The 21,121-nt window shown below is 35.3% G+C and overlaps 2 protein-coding genes across 4 annotated transcripts; both read left to right on the forward strand.

Moving 5' to 3' along the window:
- Window positions 1–642: 642 nt before the first annotated feature.
- On the forward strand, window positions 643–8,512 carry LOC129318421 (serine/threonine-protein phosphatase PP-X isozyme 2). Its single transcript, XM_054963173.1, has 8 exons — window positions 643–998; window positions 1,480–1,632; window positions 5,554–5,616; window positions 5,750–5,835; window positions 6,646–6,721; window positions 6,801–7,069; window positions 7,333–7,411; window positions 7,970–8,512. Exons 1-8 carry the CDS (start codon window positions 858–860, stop codon window positions 8,018–8,020), a joined length of 918 nt encoding a protein of 305 aa, XP_054819148.1. The 5' UTR covers window positions 643–857; the 3' UTR covers window positions 8,021–8,512.
- A 5,909-nt stretch (window positions 8,513–14,421) lies between these two features.
- LOC129318536 (uncharacterized) lies at window positions 14,422–20,800 on the forward strand. 3 transcript variants are annotated; one of them, XM_054963367.1, is made up of 7 exons: window positions 14,422–15,135; window positions 15,314–15,656; window positions 16,310–17,715; window positions 17,910–18,023; window positions 18,300–18,454; window positions 19,261–19,354; window positions 20,482–20,800. In XM_054963367.1, the coding sequence occupies exons 1-6, from the start codon at window positions 14,704–14,706 to the stop codon at window positions 19,307–19,309; spliced, it is 2,499 nt and encodes an 832-aa protein (XP_054819342.1). In that variant the 5' UTR covers window positions 14,422–14,703; the 3' UTR covers window positions 19,310–19,354; window positions 20,482–20,800. The 3 variants fall into 3 exon arrangements, with proteins under 3 accessions (XP_054819342.1, XP_054819344.1, XP_054819343.1); XM_054963369.1 differs by having other exon boundaries at window positions 15,314–15,434; XM_054963368.1 differs by lacking the exon at window positions 20,482–20,800 and adding an exon at window positions 19,548–20,475.
- Window positions 20,801–21,121: the final 321 nt, after the last annotated feature.

A 21,121-nucleotide genomic window follows, 5' to 3' on the forward strand; every position in this document is an offset into this window, starting at 1 on the left:
TATTGTTTTTCCACTTTCCATTTTCTAAAAGTGTTCCTGCATTTCTATAATGGAAGTGGTTTGAATATCTAATTTAATTTTAAACCAACTTTTTATATGCACTTCCTTAAAAACTATTGAACGTTGATTTCATGAAAATAATTAGGGGAAGCTTTTCAAACTGAAAATGAAATAAATTTATTTTTTTTAAAAATATATCTATACTCAAAATATGTTATAATAATTAACTTTTATTAAATTAATTTTTAGCGAACCAACTTTTGACAAACAAACATGTAACCCAAAAAAAAAAAAATCAAATGGACACCAAGTTGCCTTATCGAGAGGTGTCTGCAGCAGCAATCGAGTGTTGAAGCCAAGTCTCTACAATCCATTTCAAAGCCAAGAGTAATCGCTGGAAACTATTGCGGTGCTATCTCTCTGGCGGAGAAGGGGAAAAAAAAAAACTCATTTAATTAATTTCTAGTTAATTAAGTTAATTAATAGTAACTAATACGAGCTGGGAATTTGTCCCAAAAAAAAAAAAGGAGCTGGTAGTGGTAAAAATCAAGGAATCAAATACTGGACAGGTTATGCATGAATTAAATTAAATAATTAGATAAATTAAAATTAAATAATGAAATGCCCACATGACCCATCATCACAGATGGGTAAACCCAGAAACCGGACCACAGTCAGAGAGTGGTATTCATATTTCCCGGACAACGAGAAGCAAATATCTGCGTGTGACATAGCTTCAATCGAGAAAGCCAGAGAGCGGGGGAAGCTGGCTGCGCCTCTAGGTCCGACGAAGTAGGCTAGGAGAAGAGAGAGAGAGAGAGAGAGAGAGAGAGAGAGACGTAGAGAGCCGAAGAGAGATGTCAGACCTAGACAGGCAAATAGAGCAGCTGAAGAAGTGCGAGCCCCTCAAGGAATCGGAAGTGAAGGCTCTTTGTCTGAAGGCCATGGAAATCCTCGTCGAGGAGAGCAACGTTCAGAGGGTCGACGCCCCCGTCACCGTGAGTAGTCGTTTCTGTCACTGGGACCACTTCATTTTTGTTGTGCCCTTGCTATGGTGTTTGTTCGATTCGCTTAAACCGAATGCTGCCTGTTGGTAGGAATTTGATGGTCTGGATTGATTTTTTGGTTGTGATTTTCGCCAGTGTTTGGGTCTCTTTCTTGTTGTTTTGTTTTGATTTGAGTTGAAACTGAAGCAAGAACGTTTCTTGATGATTTATCGTTGGGCACCACTATAAAATCTGGCCTCCCGGCACTACTATAAAATTTGGCCTCCTGAATTAAATATAGGTTGAAAAATTTCCAAGGTCGGGTGGTTCGCGCAGGATTAATTAAATTTTTACATGAAGTAATGGAATAAGGTGCTAATTTTTGTGCCTTTAAGTTAGTGTTTAGTCGTGTTTCTTTTTTATGCTATGATTCTGCTTGTGGTATAGCCGTAATGGGACTCATTTATTGGTTTTTGTCTTAATCTGAACGTAGATATGTGGTGATATCCATGGACAATTTTATGACATGAAGGAGCTATTCAAAGTAGGAGGAGACTGCCCCAAAACAAACTACTTATTTCTTGGGGATTTTGTTGATAGAGGATTTTATTCAGTCGAAACATTTCTACTTCTGCTGGCTCTGAAGGTGATACTCTTATATTCTCTTACCAACTTTTGTTTTCGTTAGACTCTTCCATCAGATGCATGTTGTATTGTTATTTGGAGGCTCTTGTAACTTTCTGGTGTTTATCTGTTTTTGCTTTTGAGTATGCAACTATGCATTAAATTCACCTTGTTCTTTTTAGCTAGTTCAAAATATATCAGTTAGTTTATTCTCCAAGGCTCTTACATACTCCCTTTGGTCCCTATTATAGGGCCTTCTAGAAGGATTTATTTTCATCCTTAATATAAAGCACTTGATGGGGGTATTCTTTATGTCTTTCCAATATTTCCTTTATTTAAACTCATCAATTATGGGAGATAATGTAAAGCAAATTTGAAAAGTTTTCATTTAATAGGGGTAAAATTGAAAGTTTATTTTATTTTCAGGCAAAGTTAATGATTTAACCGCTTTTCTTTGATTCTAGTGAGGTAGTTAGAGGTGCCTTATAATAGAGACCAGAGGGAGTAACAATTAGTGAATAGCATCATCAAATAAAAGTTTTTGTATGCTGTGCATGGATTTATTTTGGAACATCTATTTTCTATTATTTGGTATAGTTGAACTCTATATTTGGAAGTGGAAGCGGAAGTGGGTTCTTTAATATTGGGATTTTGGTATGTTGGGAACCAGGCTCCCCTGGAAGCGTCTTTCCATCAAAATGCCTGGAACTCATTCCATTGTAGGCGGGATGGAACTGGCTTGGGTTTCATGGTAGCATATTTTTAAGAAAATTCTTTTTGGCGAGTCACAAGGAGTATAGTTTGTTGACAGCAGAGATTTTTAAGACAATTCTACCTGTCCCCTTCGTGCTGTCACTAAAGCCTTCAAAAGTTTGAACCAGATTGTGAGATGGTTAGGGGAGTGGCGAGGAGACATGCTGCCTACATTATGGCTGGTATTGGAGTTTTTGGTGGCTGTAACTTGTGATTTCCCCTAATAAAATTTTTAAAAGCACCAGCAAAATCTTCTGTTGTTGCGATAGATGTTTTTCAGGGGGTCCAATCTCTAGGTTTGTGATCTTTGGGTTCGATGGTTGAATCTCTACAGATGGTTCAATCTTCACACCCACAAAACCAAAAATCTGGTTCTATTGTCAATCCATTCTAGGGTCTTTTGTCTCTACAATATAGGCTTTTGGAAAACATCAAGATGTCACTATCTACGACAATCTAAATAGGGGACAAGATCTGGTTCTGATTCTTGAAATCGTATGATTTCCTTCATGGTTCGAAATCGTGATTTGAAATCTGCTTCTGATTCAGGGGAAAAAAAAAAGAAATCTGTTAATTTTTCCCCCTTCTAGTTTGAAATCTATCCTTGATGGTTAATGTTCTTTAGGTTCAATTTCTAGAATCTTGTTAATTGTTGCTATGTTGCTCCTTGGTTCTTTGCCGGTGGCAGGGCTTGCTGTTCTTTCAATGGTGTTTTTCTTTGTTTATCATGTTATAAATACACATTTCAATTAAAAATTATATAAGACTTCCATAGACATACCAAATTTTGCTTTTGAAGCCTACTTCCATTCTACTTCCACGTCCTTTTAAATCTCTTCTAGGATTCTGAGTGGGGCATAAGATTCTTGGTGGTGATGGTAGAGGACTTTTTCTAGGATTCCATTTTATTGTTGTAGTCATGGAAGGAATTGGTTCCCGATTATCTAAAACGTTCAACTCCCATCTCTTGACATATTATTCCACAACTCTTAAATTGATGATACTTGAACTGAGATAAAAGATAAAATGCAGGGGACTATAATTAGGGCTCCTGACATAGAGTCCACAATGAAACCGTATCTTGCAAAGATCTGTCATATCTTGTATTTAATCAAATGCCAAAAATTGAAGACTGAAATTCCATGCAGCCAACTTCAATAATCCTAAATTTACTATAATAAAAATTGCATCTCCATAGTTAACTAGTCCTAATTCAAGTAAGTATGGACCTTTGCACTAACCAGTAGGAGGAACTCCTAACTATCCATACACGCATGGGCGGCACCACATATAAATCAAGGGGGCAAATGCATCCCCTGGACTGAGAAAAAATTACAAGGAGAGTTCGTATGTTCCAATACTTTGCACCCCTTGACTCAAATGTTTTGCACCCCTTAGTCCAACTTTAAAAATGTTTGGGTTTCAAAAAATTTTATGCTCTCTTGAAGTTAGTAATGATATTATCGGTTGCTACAACAATAGCAAAAAGAGCCTTTTCTGTTGTGAAATTTGTGAAAAATTGGTTGCGGAGTTGTATGGGAGATCCATTGATGAATAATTGTCTTGTGACTTATATTAAAAAAGATATTGTCTTTAGTATCGCCAATGAGATGATTGCTCAATGATTTCACAATGTGAAGCCACACAGGGTACAATGTTTTTTTAAAAAATTATTAAATTAATTTTAAAAATGTTGCACCCCATGGCTTAGGGTCTTAGCACTGTTGCTGCATATATGGATGGATTTTTTTTTTAGGGGTGTGAGTTCCGCTTTTAATAATGCTAGTTACCCCCCCCCCCGGGGGGGGGGTTTTGGGGAGGGGATGAAGTAAAAAAGATCCCCCTCTCCCTGGATACGGTAAACTTTGATTATGGCTTTTTCCATGACATAAAATTCTGCAGCTGATTCATTTGGTGATTGGTGCGATGAATAATAGCTGGTCAATGGACACAAAAGCAATTTTTTTATTGTGGTATAAAAAACTCTAATTATCAATCACTTAAGGCTGCTACTTCAAACACTCAAATCAGTTTTCAATCATGTATAGTTCGAAGCCCATTAGAAAATGATGTTAAATAAATTCATTCGAAGAATAAGAAGTTGATTTAACCATTGACGACGAAGAGGCTTGGAAGCATCTGCAATAGAGAAGCTCTGAACAGTGAAGGAGTTGGTTGGAGAACGCATTGAGAAAAAGTAGAAGAGAAAGTTCGAAGAGAGAAGAGAGATTAAAAAACAAAGAAGGTGAAGAAAGCTTTCAAGAAATAGTGGACAGCAAAAGATGCAAGCAAATCAAAGCAATAACTGCAAAACGGATGATGAATCTGGTGGAAAAGTATAACAAATTAATTTCAGTAGTTATATGCAATAAACCCTTGTAATTGTAGAAATTGTTCTATTGACATTTTATTTATTCATGTAGTTTGCTTTGGCATTTATTTTATAATTTTTAGAGTATTAAATACTACAACAAGTCTTATCTTATTAAGTGGGGTCGGCTACTTGGAAAGTATTAAAAAAATCATTTTAATTTTATTTTTTAGGAATCATTTTGTTGATTATACATATAAATAATTATGTGTGTACTTGTGTGCATGCATACACACACACACACATATCCATATCTTTATCCTAAAATTAATTGCCATGTTATATCATCTTAATGTTGTACACGGTACATGTATCTGTATCAGTACTACATACCATAAATCTAAACTCTAATACCCCAAGGTACATATACTTATACTTGAATAGGCTTATCTCATTCATAATCATTCAAGCTTGTTATATAAAAAATTGGATTGGTGTCTTTTAACTGAGAGCAAACCTTTATTCAACTAATTATTGGAATTGATTATCTTATAACAGCTCTTTTATCTGGACCAATAGAACTTGTTTGTTGTATCATGGGTTTTCCTGGAAGGATTATTAAACTCTGCCAGGCACCAGCTGGGTTGGGGCTGCTGCACTGCCACATAGTCTTATCATCATTAAGTTATTGCTAATTTTGAGCCAAAGTGCAGCATCTAGCATGTCCTTTTTTTTTTTGGCCCCCAAAATAGCAGGGCATTGTGTCAGGTTCTGTTGGCAGATGTACTAGTAATAGCTTCTTTATAACTGTATTGTTAGTAATGATTATTCTCTTCTTTTGCACGTAGTTCTTACAACTAATAAATGGCATACTATCAGGTGAGGTATCCAGATCGAATAACACTCATCAGGGGGAACCATGAGAGCCGTCAAATCACGCAGGTTTGTTTATTAATCAAAGTGAAAAGAAATAAATAATCTCAAAATATATATTAACCACTCAAAAATAAAGTAGGGCTTAGGTTTTTGTTTCTTCAGACTACTTATTGGATATTCGTCTTGTGAGCCATGACAGGTCTATGGATTCTATGATGAGTGCCTTCGTAAATATGGATCAGTCAATGTTTGGAGATATTGCACTGATATATTCGACTATTTAAGGTTTGTTAATGTCTTTACATATATGCTCTTGGAAAAAATGTGAGCCAGCTCACTGCCACTAAATTTGTTAATATTTAAAAGATTTATAACTTTGTTTTTTAAAGCGCTAGCATGGCAATGGCAGTTTACCAACAATAGATTTTTTTCCTTTTATGAAAATTACAATTGTTTTACTTGTAAAATTTATAACAATTTCACTAAGGTCATAATTATAAGAGCCAAGATATAGTGGTGATTCAATAGACAAATAGAGCATTTACAACATTAGGCGCCATAAATCATTTAAGAGTATAGTTGACCAGTGATTACATGTTAATATTAAATATACAAGGGCCTTGTTTGGTTGTTAGAAAGGATGAGAATGGAATGAATTAAAAAAAATTAAAACAAAAATGAACTAAATCATTCTTACCCTTAATAGTAAGCATGATAAAATTCAATGTTATAGACCACAAATGTGGGAATCATTATACCCTTCAAAAACGTTATGAATTATGATTCCTAATCCCATGAAGTAAATTATCTCTCTCTCTAATGAATATGGTTCTCCTATCCCCTTCTACATTTTGATCATCTTATTTTTAACTTTTATTTTTTCAATCCATTCTGTTCCTTTCTTTCTAGCGACCAAACGGGACCAAAGTTAGAAACAGGTATGTTGTTGTGTATTTTAACTAGGCTGCCATGAAAAACTAGAGCTTTGCCTGGAAACATTTTACTTATGTTTCTTACAAGAGAACATTCATTTAGTTGTGATGTCTTCCACAAATGGTGCGACAATGTTAATAATGAGCTAATGCCCAACTGCAGCTTGTCAGCTCTAATTGAAAACAAGATTTTTAGTGTTCATGGTGGTCTATCTCCTGCTATCTCTACATTGGACCAGGTTAGAATCTATCCTAACTAATTGGTTCTTCAATATTTTAAGATGTGTGGAAAATGGTACTTATATTATCCATATACAGATACGGACCATTGATCGGAAGCAAGAAGTACCTCATGATGGTGCCATGTGTGACCTCCTATGGTCAGATCCTGAAGATATTGTAGATGGATGGGGTCTGAGTCCCCGCGGTGCGGGTTTCTTGTTTGGTGGCACTGTTGTGTCTTCTTTTAACCACTCCAATAGTATTGACTATATTTGCCGTGCTCATCAGTTGGTTATGGAAGGGTATAAATGGATGTTCAATAACCAGATAGTTACTGTATGGTCAGCTCCGAATTATTGCTATAGGTATATCAACAATTTAAATGCCTGCCCAGATTCTACATTCACTAAGAGAATGCCTTCAGAGAGAGATAGAAAAAAAAATAGTGGTGGACCTCATACATCGTTATGAGATGTAGGTCCCGTGCACAACTACATTTTCTTGTGTCACTCCCTCCATAAATGCCTCTCTATTACTTCTTCTGTGAACGGAGAGGATCCAAGGGCTTAAATGTGGTTTGCTTGTGCACCTAAATTCATGCTTTATGACATTTAATTATTTGTTTCAGATGTGGTAATGTAGCTGCAATTCTGGAGTTGGATGAAAATCTAAACAAGCAGTTTCGCGTTTTTGAAGCTGCTCCACAGGTTTGTAGACGAAATCTCATAATATTGATTGATGATTATCTTCCTAAATGTGGTTCATGGAGTAAGTTATTGCTAATTAAATTAGACTTGGGGTTAGGTTCTTTAGGTGTTAGTTATGAGATTCTCTTTTGAAAAATATCATGGACATCTTTTCCTTGTAAGCACCAGTCTGTTTTAAAAAATGTTCCTTCTCATGTTAATTGTTTGAACGAACTTTAGAGTAACACTCAAGAATAGTGATTTATTTCCTCGAGAGTTTTGATTCTCTTGGATCGTAAACTCTGTCCCATAATGCAGAATACATAAAAGTTATGTGGTCAATTGAAGATAGGATCTCAAGGGTACAGTAATTATAGGAGGACCTTTGATCCGACTTTATTACGTTTACACTTCTATATATATGATGCACTTTCTGAACAATTTGCTAGGAATATATTGTTCCATATTCTTTATGCTTTGCTCCAAACTTTTGGCTATGATTTTTCCCCCATGGATATTTATTTGTATCTTGAATTTCTAACTTGGTATTTAAAATGTTTGGAATTCAATGAAACACAGGAATCAAGAGGGGCACCTGCCAAAAAACCACCGCCTGATTACTTCCTATAAAAAATATTTCATTGTTGTTGTGATCCAAAGTGCTCAAGTTGATAACAGGAGACTCGCATGGAGGTGGTTCTGCCCAAAACAGAATCATCAAAAGGAAAATGTTAGTTGCTGAGGCAGTTCTTTATCCCTGGCAGTGATAGCGATATATAAATATATATATTCTTGGGCTTGCTTTTCCTGTCTGCCTGCTTCATCGATCTTTCTTTTTCTTTTTTATTTTTTATTATTGGTGTTGTGAATTAGTTGTGATTTGCAATATAGGGTAGTTGTCTTTATTCACCGAAAAGTAGTGGTGGATGAAGGTCACAGGGTAAAAAAAAAAAAAAGTTTATGTTTGCATAGAAGGGAACTTTGATTAGGAGGAATGAATTTGCGCTCGAGACAATTGGGGGCATACTCCAGATTTATATGAGGAAGAGCCACAGACGAGTTGGACATTGATTGCCCTATTGGCCATAAAAAAAAAAGTTTATGATGATTATTTTCAAGTTATCCAGTTTTGTATGTTAGTGTGGCTGAAAGTTTACTTTTCTCGTTTTAGCCCCACAAAAAATCACTTTTGGGGGGAGAAACTGCCATTTGGGGCAGAAGGAGAACCATCTATCCAATAACCCAACAAATCATTAAAAATTTGCTGTTGTGGTTTTCATGGACTCTTTAAAGTGCTTTTGTTTTATATTTTGGCCAATTATAAAATTGCTTATTTGATATGCTAATAAATGACCTATATATACAGTTGATCATGCATAGGCAGTCTCTCATCTGAGTGCGACCAAGTGAACCTATTTTTTTAATATAATTATTTGATGTTTAGTATTATCACTGATTGCGTATTTAATTATTGTTGGGTCTAAAATCTTTTCAAACCCATAAACTTAGGTTTGAACTTTTTGTTTGGCCTAGTGAACTTAGGTTTTTATATGTACACGCGTTTATGTATATAACGAGGGTAATGTGTTTGGAAAAAGGAATCTTAGCGTGCAAAACACTTGAACTTGTGTTGTTTTGTTTTGTTTTTTTCAATATTTTTGTGATAACCAACAATATATGATTATATATTCAGTCCTATTGATTAACTCAGATTTAATTGCTGTTAAAAAAATCTTTTAATTATTGTAGAGTTTAAAATAAGGAGATTCTTTTACGAGCTAAAGATTCTATACAAGGGCCCTTAGTATCTATTTGACGGACTCGATTATTTTTGGTTTTTCCTCGATTATTTTATGTTGGTTTTGAGGTTTGACCAAAATAATATAATGCTACTTTTGATGTGTATAATGAGTTTTAAAAGAATTGGAATGAGAATAAAAATAAATATAAGAATGAGAATGAAAATAAAAAAGAATAAATTTTAAAAATTGGGTTCGTATATCAATAAAATGTTTGTATGCCTGTATAATATACTTTTTATTTTGTATGTGCTATTCTAACAGTAAAATGCCACAATGGCCCGACCATCCTAAGAACAATCACTGTACAATTTTTATTTGGGATGGTATAATTTTTAGTCTTTTAAATTTGTCTTAATTATTAATTTAATATTTTAAGTTTAATTTTTATTAATTTAGTCGTTTAAATTGTTTAAATAGGAGGTAAAAATGTTAAAAACTTAAAATATACTAATATGGATAATGAAATATTGATGATAATCATGTAGACTAATAAAAAGATGTGTAATTATTTAAGTTAGAAAAATATGTTTGAATTTTAAGAAAAACATGTAACGTAAGGAGTCAAATTAAAAAAAAAAGAAACTAATTTAAGAATTAATTTATTTCATTTAATCACATATACATGTCAAGCTGTTAAAATATTTTACATGTTTGATTAATTTGAAAGTAAATTTATAAAAAAAATTAAAAATTAAATTTAAGGGACTATAATTTTTATTATCTATTTTTTATTTCATATACGTAATTACAATAATAAAATACTATTAGACCTTTCTTTTTTCTTTTTAATCTCTGAGTCCTTTTTTCTATAAACTGGGTTTACTATTTTGCTTTGTTTATTGGGAAGATAACTATAAAGTCTTGAAAAAAAGAGTTTAATGGTATTTATATATTTGACAAATTTTTTAAAAATAAATAGTAAATACTGTTCAAATTAATTATTTAATTGTAAATTAAATATTTAAAATTCAATTATAAATTAATTGTTATATTTAAAATTTAATTATTTTTTATAATTAAAATTCTTGAATTTATAACTAATTAATCGTATTTTTCAAAAACAAAAGTCATCGTAATTATCATCAATTCTCAACTTTAAAACTTCATCACCGACATTCTAGCCCCCCACCCCCCCCCCCAAAAAAAAAAAAACCTTCACTGTTTCTTCCTGGTCTATTCATGGAATACCCACGGGCAACGTAATGACTTATGAGGTCCGTCCTGTGCTTTCCAAGTTACCCGCCAAAACCAAAACCTATATGTAAGTATCCCTTTTCGTATTCCTTCCCTATCTTCAAATCCTCTTCCCCCTCCTTCGTCTTCTCTCCACCATCGTCCCTCGCTCCTCTCTAGGGTTTCTCCAATTTCTCCATTTCGCCGTGAAATTGACGATGGCCGCTGAGAGGACGGAACCTCTGGAGGAGACGCGGTCCAAGGGCTTGCTGGAGAAAAGGCCGATCGAGAATGTTGCGGGTGAGGAATTGGCGAAGAAGCTCAAGGTTGAAGCTGCCTCTGCCGCATCTAGCGGAGAGTTGAAGAGAGTGGCGGATATTGTGCTGGCTCTGTTGACGATGGCGTCCACGGGAGCCGGTTGGAAGCCGACTAATGCGGAGATCGAACTGTTGAAGGACGCGAGGATGAAGTTAGAGGAGTTGTGGAAAGGGCTGGCTCCCAAGGATATTGTGGCCAGGGAATCTAGGGGGCCTGTGATTGACGACGTTGTATTGAAATGTAAGCTTAAAAATCAGAGACCAGGGACGGAACCGGGAGATTTGTCTAGCATGCACCAGCCATTGCATAGCATGAACATTGTTCATCTTCCTTCACTTCCTACTAATCACCACTTTGAAATTACAAAGATTGTCCAGAAATTATTGCAACCTATGCTTCCAGAGCATCCTGGGGGGACTCTTCCATCGAGGGATTATATGAACAAGGTATTTACTTGCCAGATGTGTCGCGTCGCTGTCAATAAAGTGGATACTGTGCTTGTTTGTGACGCTTGTGAAAAAGGCTTTCACTTGAAGTGTTTGCAGCCATCCCTCTTTGGAAAAATTCCAAGAGGTGAGTGGCAATGCACGAGGTGCCTGATATCAAGTGGCGGAAAGGCTTTGCCTCCACAACATGGTCGTATCATGGGGTCCTCGAACACTGAAGCAAAACTGCCCTCTAGCGCAGATAAGAAAACTGGTGATGCAGTTCCAATCCCTGCTATGCCCCTCGCACGGTTTCCTGCACATTCCACATGGACTCCTCCATCAAGGGGTTATATGAATCGGGCATTTACTTGCCAGATTTGTGACCTCACTGTCGATGAAGTGGATACTGTGATTCTTTGTGATGCTTGTGAAAAAGGGTTTCACTTGAAGTGTTTGCAGCCAACATCATCACTCTTGAGAGAAATACCTAGAGGTGAGTGGCATTGCATGACATGCTTAAGTGGCGGAAAGCCTTTGCCTCCAAAATACGGTCGGATCGGGTCATGTGGTTCTGAGCAGGAATATGTTCTCTAGTTATTAGATTAGTACGTGGCTGCATGTTGAAACTATTATTTTGTTGATATATCGTCCTATGCTCCATGATGCATCCTTTTGATATTAGAGCAGGGTGTCTCTTTTTGATCTTGGCATTTGTTTAATGTCATTATTAATGATATTTTGTTGTATGCTCTATAAGTGAGCATCACGTTGTGAATTGAATATTATCATGGTAGATCCTGATATTTAGCTAATGCATATAGTTACAGCTTCTAATCAATCTCATTGTATCATATATTCAATGCCACAGCTTACTATTAAAAAATGAATGCATTTTTTTAGCGCACAATTGGGAGAACAAATTAGTTTTCATGGTAATGCATGTGATTTGAGCTTCTAATTGGTCTTTATGGTGAAAAATATTGTGGGTCTTCAGGGTGCAATTGTAGAAGCTAAATGCGTTTATGTTTTATAATTTTTGAAGGTTTACCTTATGTGGGTGTGTGTGTTAACTATATACTCCATCTGTTACAAAATGTAAAGTATTTTTTGAGAGATTAAATGTTTAAAAATGTAAAGTATTTTTATTCTTTTAAGATATAATTATTATTTTTTTTAAAAGTACTTCTATTGAATAAATCATTTTATATCTATTTTAAGGTGAGATACTCTATTAAATAGGGGTGAATATAAAAAGATAGGGTTAGTTTTAAAACAAGTAATTGCTTTATTGGAGATGAGATTTGGTTAACGGAAGGAGTAATTATAATTATAATTTAACTCACATTTGGCTTTTATTAGTTTTTTTTTAAATTCACATTTATATTTTATTAAATATTTATAAAAGGTAGGGAAAAATAATTTTTTAAAAATAAGATTATAGTTGTTTATATGTAATTATTTTTTTCTCTCTTCTTGAACCAAATAAGGTAACATCATCCCCTACCCTTATTTTTTTTGAACCAAACAAGATGTTAGAGAAGAAAACTGGAGCTGCAATTTCAAAAGTCAGTCCATAGGAATTAACAACAAATAGTAGCTCTGGTCAACTGAGCTGCCACCACCTGTCTCTCACAGATCCCTGATGATACAAAAGAAATGCAAGACAACATTTATTCATGATGCAGCGAACACATGGATAATAAGCCTGATCCAAATATGTGAATAAAATCCCTTTCAGACTTTTAGTGCAGCTTCTTGTCCTTCCATTGGCTTGGTAGGTGAAAGTTCTGCTGAAGGGACAATTTCTGAGGCATCTACCTGTAAAGGGAGAATCTTTGCTTCAGAATCTGAAGTGCTAACTCATTTAACTGACTCATTGTCAAAGAATGTGCAATTTGAACTGAAGGAATCTCACGTGTTGTTACGCTAGCAAATTCTGACGAAACACATACTGAATGGAGATCAAACGCAGCCTTGTATTCAGATGGCTCACAAGCAGTGGAATTGGTTGGTCTTGTTTTTATTTTCTTCTATTACTTCTTTTACATTCTACTATCTGCTTAATTAGGACTACTTTGATCATTTTTATTTTAGTTATTTTTTATTCTCCTCCTATCTTAGTCTTGTCAAATCTTATTTTTATTCTATACTTGCCGGGGGGGGGGGGGATCCAAATTGGCTATGCTCTCTAGAATGGGAACAAAATAACCAATGTGAATTTGCAATCGGTGCTGCTATAACCTTTTTCTTTTTCTCTCATTTTTTTCAATGAGGCTTGGCTTCATGTTTATTTAAGCCATTTTTGGCTGTTTATTAATGGCATAAATTTGTCATTTTATGCCTGTAAAGAAACATGAACGAAAGTATAATAGGTAAACAAACTTAAGTTAGCCTGGGTATAAAGAATTCTTGTCACTCAAACTAAAAGTTAAATATTCAAATATAAACTTATATATAGATATATATATATATATATATATAACATGGCAGCTGAAAAGAATTAACTTTTGTTTTGAATACCTAAAAATGATTAAATTCTAGGGAGAATGACAAATAGGTCTCAAGGGGCTTAGTTGATTTAAATTAAGTCCCAACTAATTTTAAAGTATCAAACTTTAAAAATTTATAAATTTGGTTCTTTATTTTGTAACTTCAATGTAATGAATTTGAATTTGTGTTTTAAATTTTAACAAAGAAAATAAATTTATTTATTCTTTAATTATATTATGTTTCCTACATTTTATTATGTGTGAGATGTACTCCTTGTGCCTCACAATGGAAAAAATATATATTGAGTATATCATACTAAATGATTAGCAAAGCAGTCCTTAGATCAAATTGTTACTCCAAGTTGCATATAAAAAGACATATTAAAAGAATTCTTTCTTTACTTCCATCTTGTTTTAATAGAGTTAGGAAAAGAGTTAGATAGTTAATTTATTCAAAAAAATTGAACAAATTTATTATTTGGCCAAAAAGTTCTACTGTCATTAAAAATTTCGATAATTATTGATTAATTTGTTCAAAATATATATAGACATAAATATTCACAAATTTAATATCAAATTCAAAAGTTAAGATATAACTTATTTTAATTTAAATAAAAAATATGCAATTTCCTGATTTAAATATAGTTCTATCATAATCATTATTATTAAAAAATATTTATTTTTGTTATTTACTTGTTTTGGCAAATAAATAAAAAAGCCAAACGTAATGCCTAACGCGTTGAGTCAAGGTCCGAGTCAGCCGGGTTGAACATTATAAATTCTCCTTTTCTCTCCAAATATCGGTATCGCCCTCGCTCTGCTCAGCCACTCGACCTGTTTTCTCTCTCAAATCAAAACTCACTCGCCCCTATTACGAATTCCATCTCTCCCAAATTACCCGCCAAAACCTATATATAATTATACTTTCCATATCCCTTCCCCTTCTTTCTTTTTCAAATCTTTTCCTCCTTCTTCGTCTTCCCTCCTCCATCCCTCTCTCTCCCCTCTCTAGGGTTTTCTTCCTTACCTCCCTTTCTCTCCCATTCATCTCGCTCTTCACAGCCTCGCTGCTCGATTGCGCTTCTTGGATTTGAGTCTCGGCCATGGAATTGACGATGGTTGCTGAGGGGACGGAACCGCCGGAGGAGAAGCGATCCGAGGGCCTGCCAGTGAAAAGGCCGATTGAGAATGGTGGGGGTGAGGAATTGGCCAAGAAGCCTAAGGTTGAAGCTGCTGCTGCTGCGTCTAGCGGGGAGTTCAAGAGGGTGGCGGAGATTGTGCTGGTTTTGTCGACTATGGCGGCAATGCGAGGCGGGAAGAAGCCGACTAATGTGGAGATTGAGTTGATGAAGGAGGCGAGGATGAAGTTGGTGGAATTGTGTCAAGGGATGGCTCCCAAGGACATTGTGGCGAGGGAAGCTGTGGGGACTGTGATTGAGGATCTTGGATTGAACGGGAAGATTAACGATCAGAGATTAGGGTTTCAAAGTCCAAAGATGTCTATAAGCGAAAGGTTATCGCTCTCTAAGTTGAAGGTAAGTTTTCGACTCACATGTTTGTCAATATTTTGTTGTGTCCGTTTGAAGTTAAATTGTGGAACATAATTCAATTGACAAAATTGAATGTGAGAGTAACATTTCTGTTCTCACTCTCTTTTTGATGATTTTTTTCCCTCTTTTATTCTCTTATAAATTGTTTCTTTTTGGTTCTTAGATGGAAGAATCAAAGAAGTTTCCTGAACATTCTACTCCATCTACTTCTCAGCCGTTGCAAACAAGCATGGGCGGAATGTTTCCGTTGGACAAACCAAGCCACACAGGACACTCTGCTTCTGGTACCATAGCTTCTCCTCCTGTGATTCATATTTCTGCAGGATCTTCTGCTGCTTTGCAATATCAATCAACTACTAGTGAAGTAAAACCTTCTATAGTTTCTGGTGGAATGCCTAGTAGTCACTTGGGTAGAAATTCATCTTCATTAGCATTGCCTAAGGTCGAACAACCACAGTTCAAAGTTGATGGAGGATCAAGTGGGCCTTATTTGCTGCATGCTCAGGGTAACATCCCTTGAAATTCCATCAAACTCCCTCACTTTTTCCATGAAACGAGGGGCTACCTTTTCTTTTGTAGAATGTCTAATTCATGATTCTTTATATTCATTGTTATATGCGTAGACAGGAGATCATGTAGACTTGGATAGTTGGGTTTTCCTTTTATTATGTTGTGAACTGGTTAAGTTTGCAAAATTCTCGGCAGCATCTTCAAAAAACATAGAAGCAGCGGACTTCTTCTTCTTCTTCTTCTTCTTCTTCTTTTATCCACTTAGAACCTTTTATACTTCATGGAAATATGCTTTAATTAGTCTGATGTGATCTACAGTCCTGGTTTCGTTGAAATATTAAAAAAAAGGCATCTGTTATGCTAAAACACCTTTACAAACTGTGAAGTAGGAACTAGGGTATTGAATTGAATAACTGTCTCTCTTCTATTGTACTACCATTATGTTTTCCAATTTGTATATCGGAGAATGTTTTGGAAGTTTTAATTATGTGACAGCTGGCTACTGACCTTTTCGTTTTTCTTGTAATATCCTTTATTTCTTTCCCTGAAAAAATTGGTAGCCTATTGTTTGTTCATCTTAAAATTGTGTGCGTTATTGCATTTCAACTGTAGAGTTGGGTTCTGAATGTTGATAAATTTTAAAATGTAGCGAACTCTTCATTAAACCAACCCTTGGTGAATGCTCCAACATGGTCGATACAAACTCAAACTCAACCTGCCTCATTAGCTAGAAGTACACCAGAAAACAAAGTGACTGGACATAACTCTGTCAAGTTTGAGGGAATGGGTGACCTAACTGGGCCCAGACCAGCTTCACAAATAGCAAGGGATCAGACCTTTAGACCTTTAGTAACTCAAACAGCACCTGGAAATTTGTCTAGCTTGCACCAGCCATTGCAGGGCATGAACATTGGTCAGCCTTCTTCACTTTCTAGCAATCACACTGAAATTGCTAAGATTGTCCAGAAACTGTTACAACCAAAGCTTCCTGAGCATCCCACGTGGACTCCTCCATCAAGGGATTATATGAACAAAGCATTTACTTGCCAGATGTGTGATCTCACTGTCAATGAAGTGGATACTGTTCTTCTTTGTGATGCTTGTGAAAAAGGGTTTCACTTGAAATGTTTGCAGCCATCACTTTTGAGAGGAATTCCTAGGGGTGAGTGGCATTGCATGAGGTGCTTGACATTAAGTGGTGGAAAGCCTTTGCCTCCAAAATATGGTCGTGTCATGAGGTCCCCGAACACTCCACCAAAACTGCCCTCTAACACAGGTGGAGTCCAACCATCCTTAGAGAAGAAAGCTGGAGTTGCAGCTCCAAACGTCAGCTCACAGGAGTTAACAGCAAATGGAGGCTCTGTTTCAACTGATGCTATCAGTAACAATAAAGATGCTGAGCTTCCATCTGTCTCAAAGATCCCTGATACAAAAGAAATGCAAGATAATATTCATTCATCCAGCAGCAAACATATGGATGAGAAGCCTGACCCAAACATCTCAATAAAATCCCTTGGTGCCACTTATGAGCCATCTGTAGGCTTGGCAGGTGAAAGTTCTGCTGAACAAATAATTTCTGAGCCATCTACCTCTAAGGAGAGAACCTTTGCTCCAGAATCAGAAGTGCTTCCTCAATTAACTGAATCAGTTAAGCCTAACAATTTGCAATTGTCCAAAAATGTACAAGTTGAACTGACACCACCATCAAGCAATGTTGAAGTTTCATTATATAAACATGTTGACAATAGTTTGACAGATAATAACAGAAAGGAATCTCATGGGGGAGAAAGTTTGATATATGATATCAAACGTGATGACCAATATGTTGCACTAGCAAATTCTGATAAAAGTTCTGGAACACACGCTGAAGGTAGACATTGCACTGCGTTATATTCAGATGGCTTACATGCAGTAGAATGGGTTGGTGATCTTGTACAACTTGTAGAAGAGAAAAGGTTTTACCAATCTTGCCGAGTTAATGGAGTTACATATAGGCTGCAGGATCATGCTCTTTTTAAGTCCAGTCATGGCAAGTTAATTCCATCTAAACTGCGGGTAAGCAAATTGTTGGTATAACTGCAATTTTGCGATTAATTTTATATGTAGAATTTTAGAGGGCAATTAATGTCTTGGCAATACACTTTGGTTTCTCTCGGGATTTGATTGATGTTTGCCCAATTTGTGTGAAATAATCTTAATTTCTAGGACATTAGCTATCTGAAAGCTTTTTAACCCTTATTCTATTGCAGTCTATGTTTGAAGATAGCAAAACTGGGTTGAAGTGGGTAAATGTGACAAAGTGCTACTTTCCTGGTGATTTACCAGGGAATATCCCTCATCCATGTATATCTGAAGTCAATGAGGTAATTATTATTTGTGCATTTACCCCATATATTTCTCTCTCTTGAGAATAATGCTGATGCATTTTTGTTTGTGAAAAATTGTCGTTGGCATCTGAGCTGTCAGTCATGGAATTAATCCATCATTGTTTTGCCTTTTAGTTCATGCACAGACTTATGCACCATAAACTTCATATTGGTTTAAATCGTGACCAGTTTCTGTTCCATCACATGATTACTCCCACATCTTGGACATTTGGAAATTATCTAACTGATACATTTTCATTTTCGTTCTTGCAGGTTTATGAATCTAATAGCGATAGAACTGAAATGGCTGGCTCCATTCAAGGCCCCTGTGAAGTCCTCCCATCTGATAAATTTCAACAAGAAAACAATAGACGGAGAGAATTAGAACCTGGGGAAAGTGCTAGACTTCGACCAATTTTCCTATGCAGGTTTGTTTCTAAGTTCATCTATCATTCGAAGCTGTTTTGTTTTGTTTTATGTCCAATTTATAAAGTTTATTATTTTTCTTATGGATTCAGGTTGTAATAACAGGGAATATTTATTGCATTTAATTATGAAAGCGTGGGTTAAATTGACTCAGTCCAGAACGTGCAGATTGATGAATTGGGGAACAAATGCATATTTATTTCCATGTTTAATCCTGTAAAAGTTTTCAAAATGAATCAAAAGAAGCCCCCCCCCCCAAACACACACACACACACACACACAAAATGTTTCGTTAAACTTGCGCCTCACTTTGGTCTGCAAAGCTCACTGGTTTTGCACATTCAGCCAAGCACCAGAAAACCATGATGCTTCTGCCTACATTTTGCTTTTGAATTGTATAAGATTTTTGTTCATTTGACTTGTTGAAATTGTTTCATTCCTGTTTCCTTGTTTCACTATATTTTGCACCCAAATATGTGCTTCTTACTTAGCCATTGTCCATCTCCACAGGTCCTGGCGTGGCATTGATTATTCAGCTTACTAAAATTCTCCTCTTTTTGTAACTATGTTTCTCACCTTTTTTTTGTGTGAATTACATCTCTCCCTTTATTTGTGCATTGGCACATAAAGGGATACGGTTGGTGTAAAAAATCCAGTGCTATTATGTTCATCCTCTCAATAATCAAGACACATTTGACTCTCTATTTCATGTGGCTGATATTGTTGTTTTATAGCTTCTTGCTTGTATTTTTAACGGTGAAAGTTGTTTTTCTTAGATATTCTTTGACTCATCAGTTTTGTTTTCTAGATGGTTCTATGATGGAGTCAAAAAATTATTTCAGCCTGTTACCAGTTGATGCTGTACTGGGCACCAAGATTCTCCTTCGCTTGGCTATTCCATGGTGAATATTTGATCCTGTATTTGTTAATTTGTCTTTTTCTTATTTATCTGCTCATTTGATAAGCCCTTTCTTTTGCCATGTTTATAAGAAAAGTCTTGAAAATAATAATTGTGAGAACTTTCTCTTTTTGCTTAAAGGTGTTGTTTTCTTCCCCTCCGATCTTGCTTAATGGTGAATTATTTTTTTCCTGCAGGGAAAAGACGTTTCGAAAGCTTAATTATGATGTTTCATGATTCATTTTTAACCTATTGTTTGAGTTGGATCGGGAAACTTAGCCCATTTGGGATTGCTATGGATTTTCGCTTAAAGATAGAATTCTATATGTAAAATTATTAATATTACTCTGTTTGACAAATCTTTCAAAGAAAGTGCTTCGTCCTTGTCAAATTGCTAAAAGGGCTTGTATATGAAGGGTTAGAGATGATTATAATAATTTAAGTATTGGGTGGGGTTATTTATATACGTGTGTCTAATGTCTCTCTCTCTATATATATATGTCTATATGTATACTTTGATTCTGTTTATTCTTCGAAGAAGTTGCAATTTCTGCTTCTCTCTTACAGCAGAGAACTATTTGGTGATATAGTCTGGTGCGATTAATCACTGGATACATTGAAGTATGTATACTTGCAGTTTAAGAAGTATCCAGCTGCATTCCTACTGAAGTATGATGCCTGGATAAATGAAGCCTTTAATATAATATAAAAAAATTTATTGAAGGGGTCCCTTTTTACTATTCTAAACCCTTTACACACATATCAGGGGGTGGCAGACCAGAAATTTATCCATCCAAAAGTAAATGAAAACGAGAAAAAATTGTTGCACGAACAGACTTAATTGTGCATTTCATTTAGATTTGCAGGGGCAAGAAGTTATTTTGCATTTGGGCTTTTCCTAATGAAGCTGAGAACAAGAATACTTCCTCTCCTCTTTTGCTAATAGAATCTTTCTGCTCTTTGATTTGCTTATAGCCATGTACCAGAACACTAGGCTAAAATTTTATTTGATTGGTGTGGTAGGGATCTCTAATTCTGGCTTGTAACTTTCGTGTCCTGGTTGATATCCTTGGTTTCAATGTTACTAGTGACGATGATCCTAACTCTTGCTATTTGTGTCCATGCATGCAGGTTTGTAGCTTTCATTCACCAGGCGAGTTCGAGTCCGTTTGATGTAAAATAGGCAGTTGAAGCTGTTTGCTGAGTCATCTTTATGATAGCTATTTGTGTTCTATGATTCTTTTTGGGTCTTCAGGTGCATTAGGCCCACTAATAACATTATCAGGATATCTTTGAACAAATAAATTATCGATATTTTGTTACCCAAAAAAAAAAAATATATATATATATATATCAATATTGTATTGTAGTCTGCTTGGAATAGAATGCTGAAATGTAAAATGTTTCTTTTGTACACAGCCGTCCGACTTTATTTTATTTTATTTTTTAATTTTCTGGTTGTAAATTAACCTGTTGAAGCCATTTCTTCTAGTAACCGTAATATAGGGATTGCTCCGTTTCTTTATTGATTTCTCAATAAAAAAATATTATCTGCTGACAGAGCTTACTGTTCGGCTATAAATAATTAGATTAAACGTTGAACGCTGGAGTTCATTTTCTCTTCTTAGAGTATTAAGTACTACTTTATGTAACATCTTAATCAGACAATATGTTCCATATTCATGGGACAACCGACACATTTAGTGTGTGTGAGATAATGAGGCTAAAAAGTAGCGCATATTTGTAAAAACAAACGTTACTTTTTGAATCT

This window comes from Prosopis cineraria, unplaced genomic scaffold (genome assembly GCF_029017545.1).
Source record: "Prosopis cineraria cultivar Desert tree isolate PC_DT_omini unplaced genomic scaffold, ASM2901754v1 PC8, whole genome shotgun sequence".
Taxonomy (NCBI): domain Eukaryota; kingdom Viridiplantae; phylum Streptophyta; class Magnoliopsida; order Fabales; family Fabaceae; genus Prosopis; species Prosopis cineraria.

Bases quoted from the DNA above. Each gene is read 5' to 3' on its own strand.
- LOC129318421 (XM_054963173.1), top strand. From the start codon at position 858: ATGTCAGACCTAGACAGGCAAATAGAGCAGCTGAAGAAGTGCGAGCCC. The intron at 1,633-5,553 runs GTGATACTCTTA...GCATACTATCAG, and splicing joins TACTTCTGCTGGCTCTGAAG to GTGAGGTATCCAGATCGAAT. The intron at 6,722-6,800 runs GTTAGAATCTAT...ATCCATATACAG, and splicing joins CTATCTCTACATTGGACCAG to ATACGGACCATTGATCGGAA.
- LOC129318536 (XM_054963367.1), top strand. From the start codon at position 14,704: ATGGAATTGACGATGGTTGCTGAGGGGACGGAACCGCCGGAGGAGAAG. The intron at 15,657-16,309 runs GTAACATCCCTT...TTTAAAATGTAG, and splicing joins TTATTTGCTGCATGCTCAGG to CGAACTCTTCATTAAACCAA. The intron at 17,716-17,909 runs GTAAGCAAATTG...ATTCTATTGCAG, and splicing joins TAATTCCATCTAAACTGCGG to TCTATGTTTGAAGATAGCAA.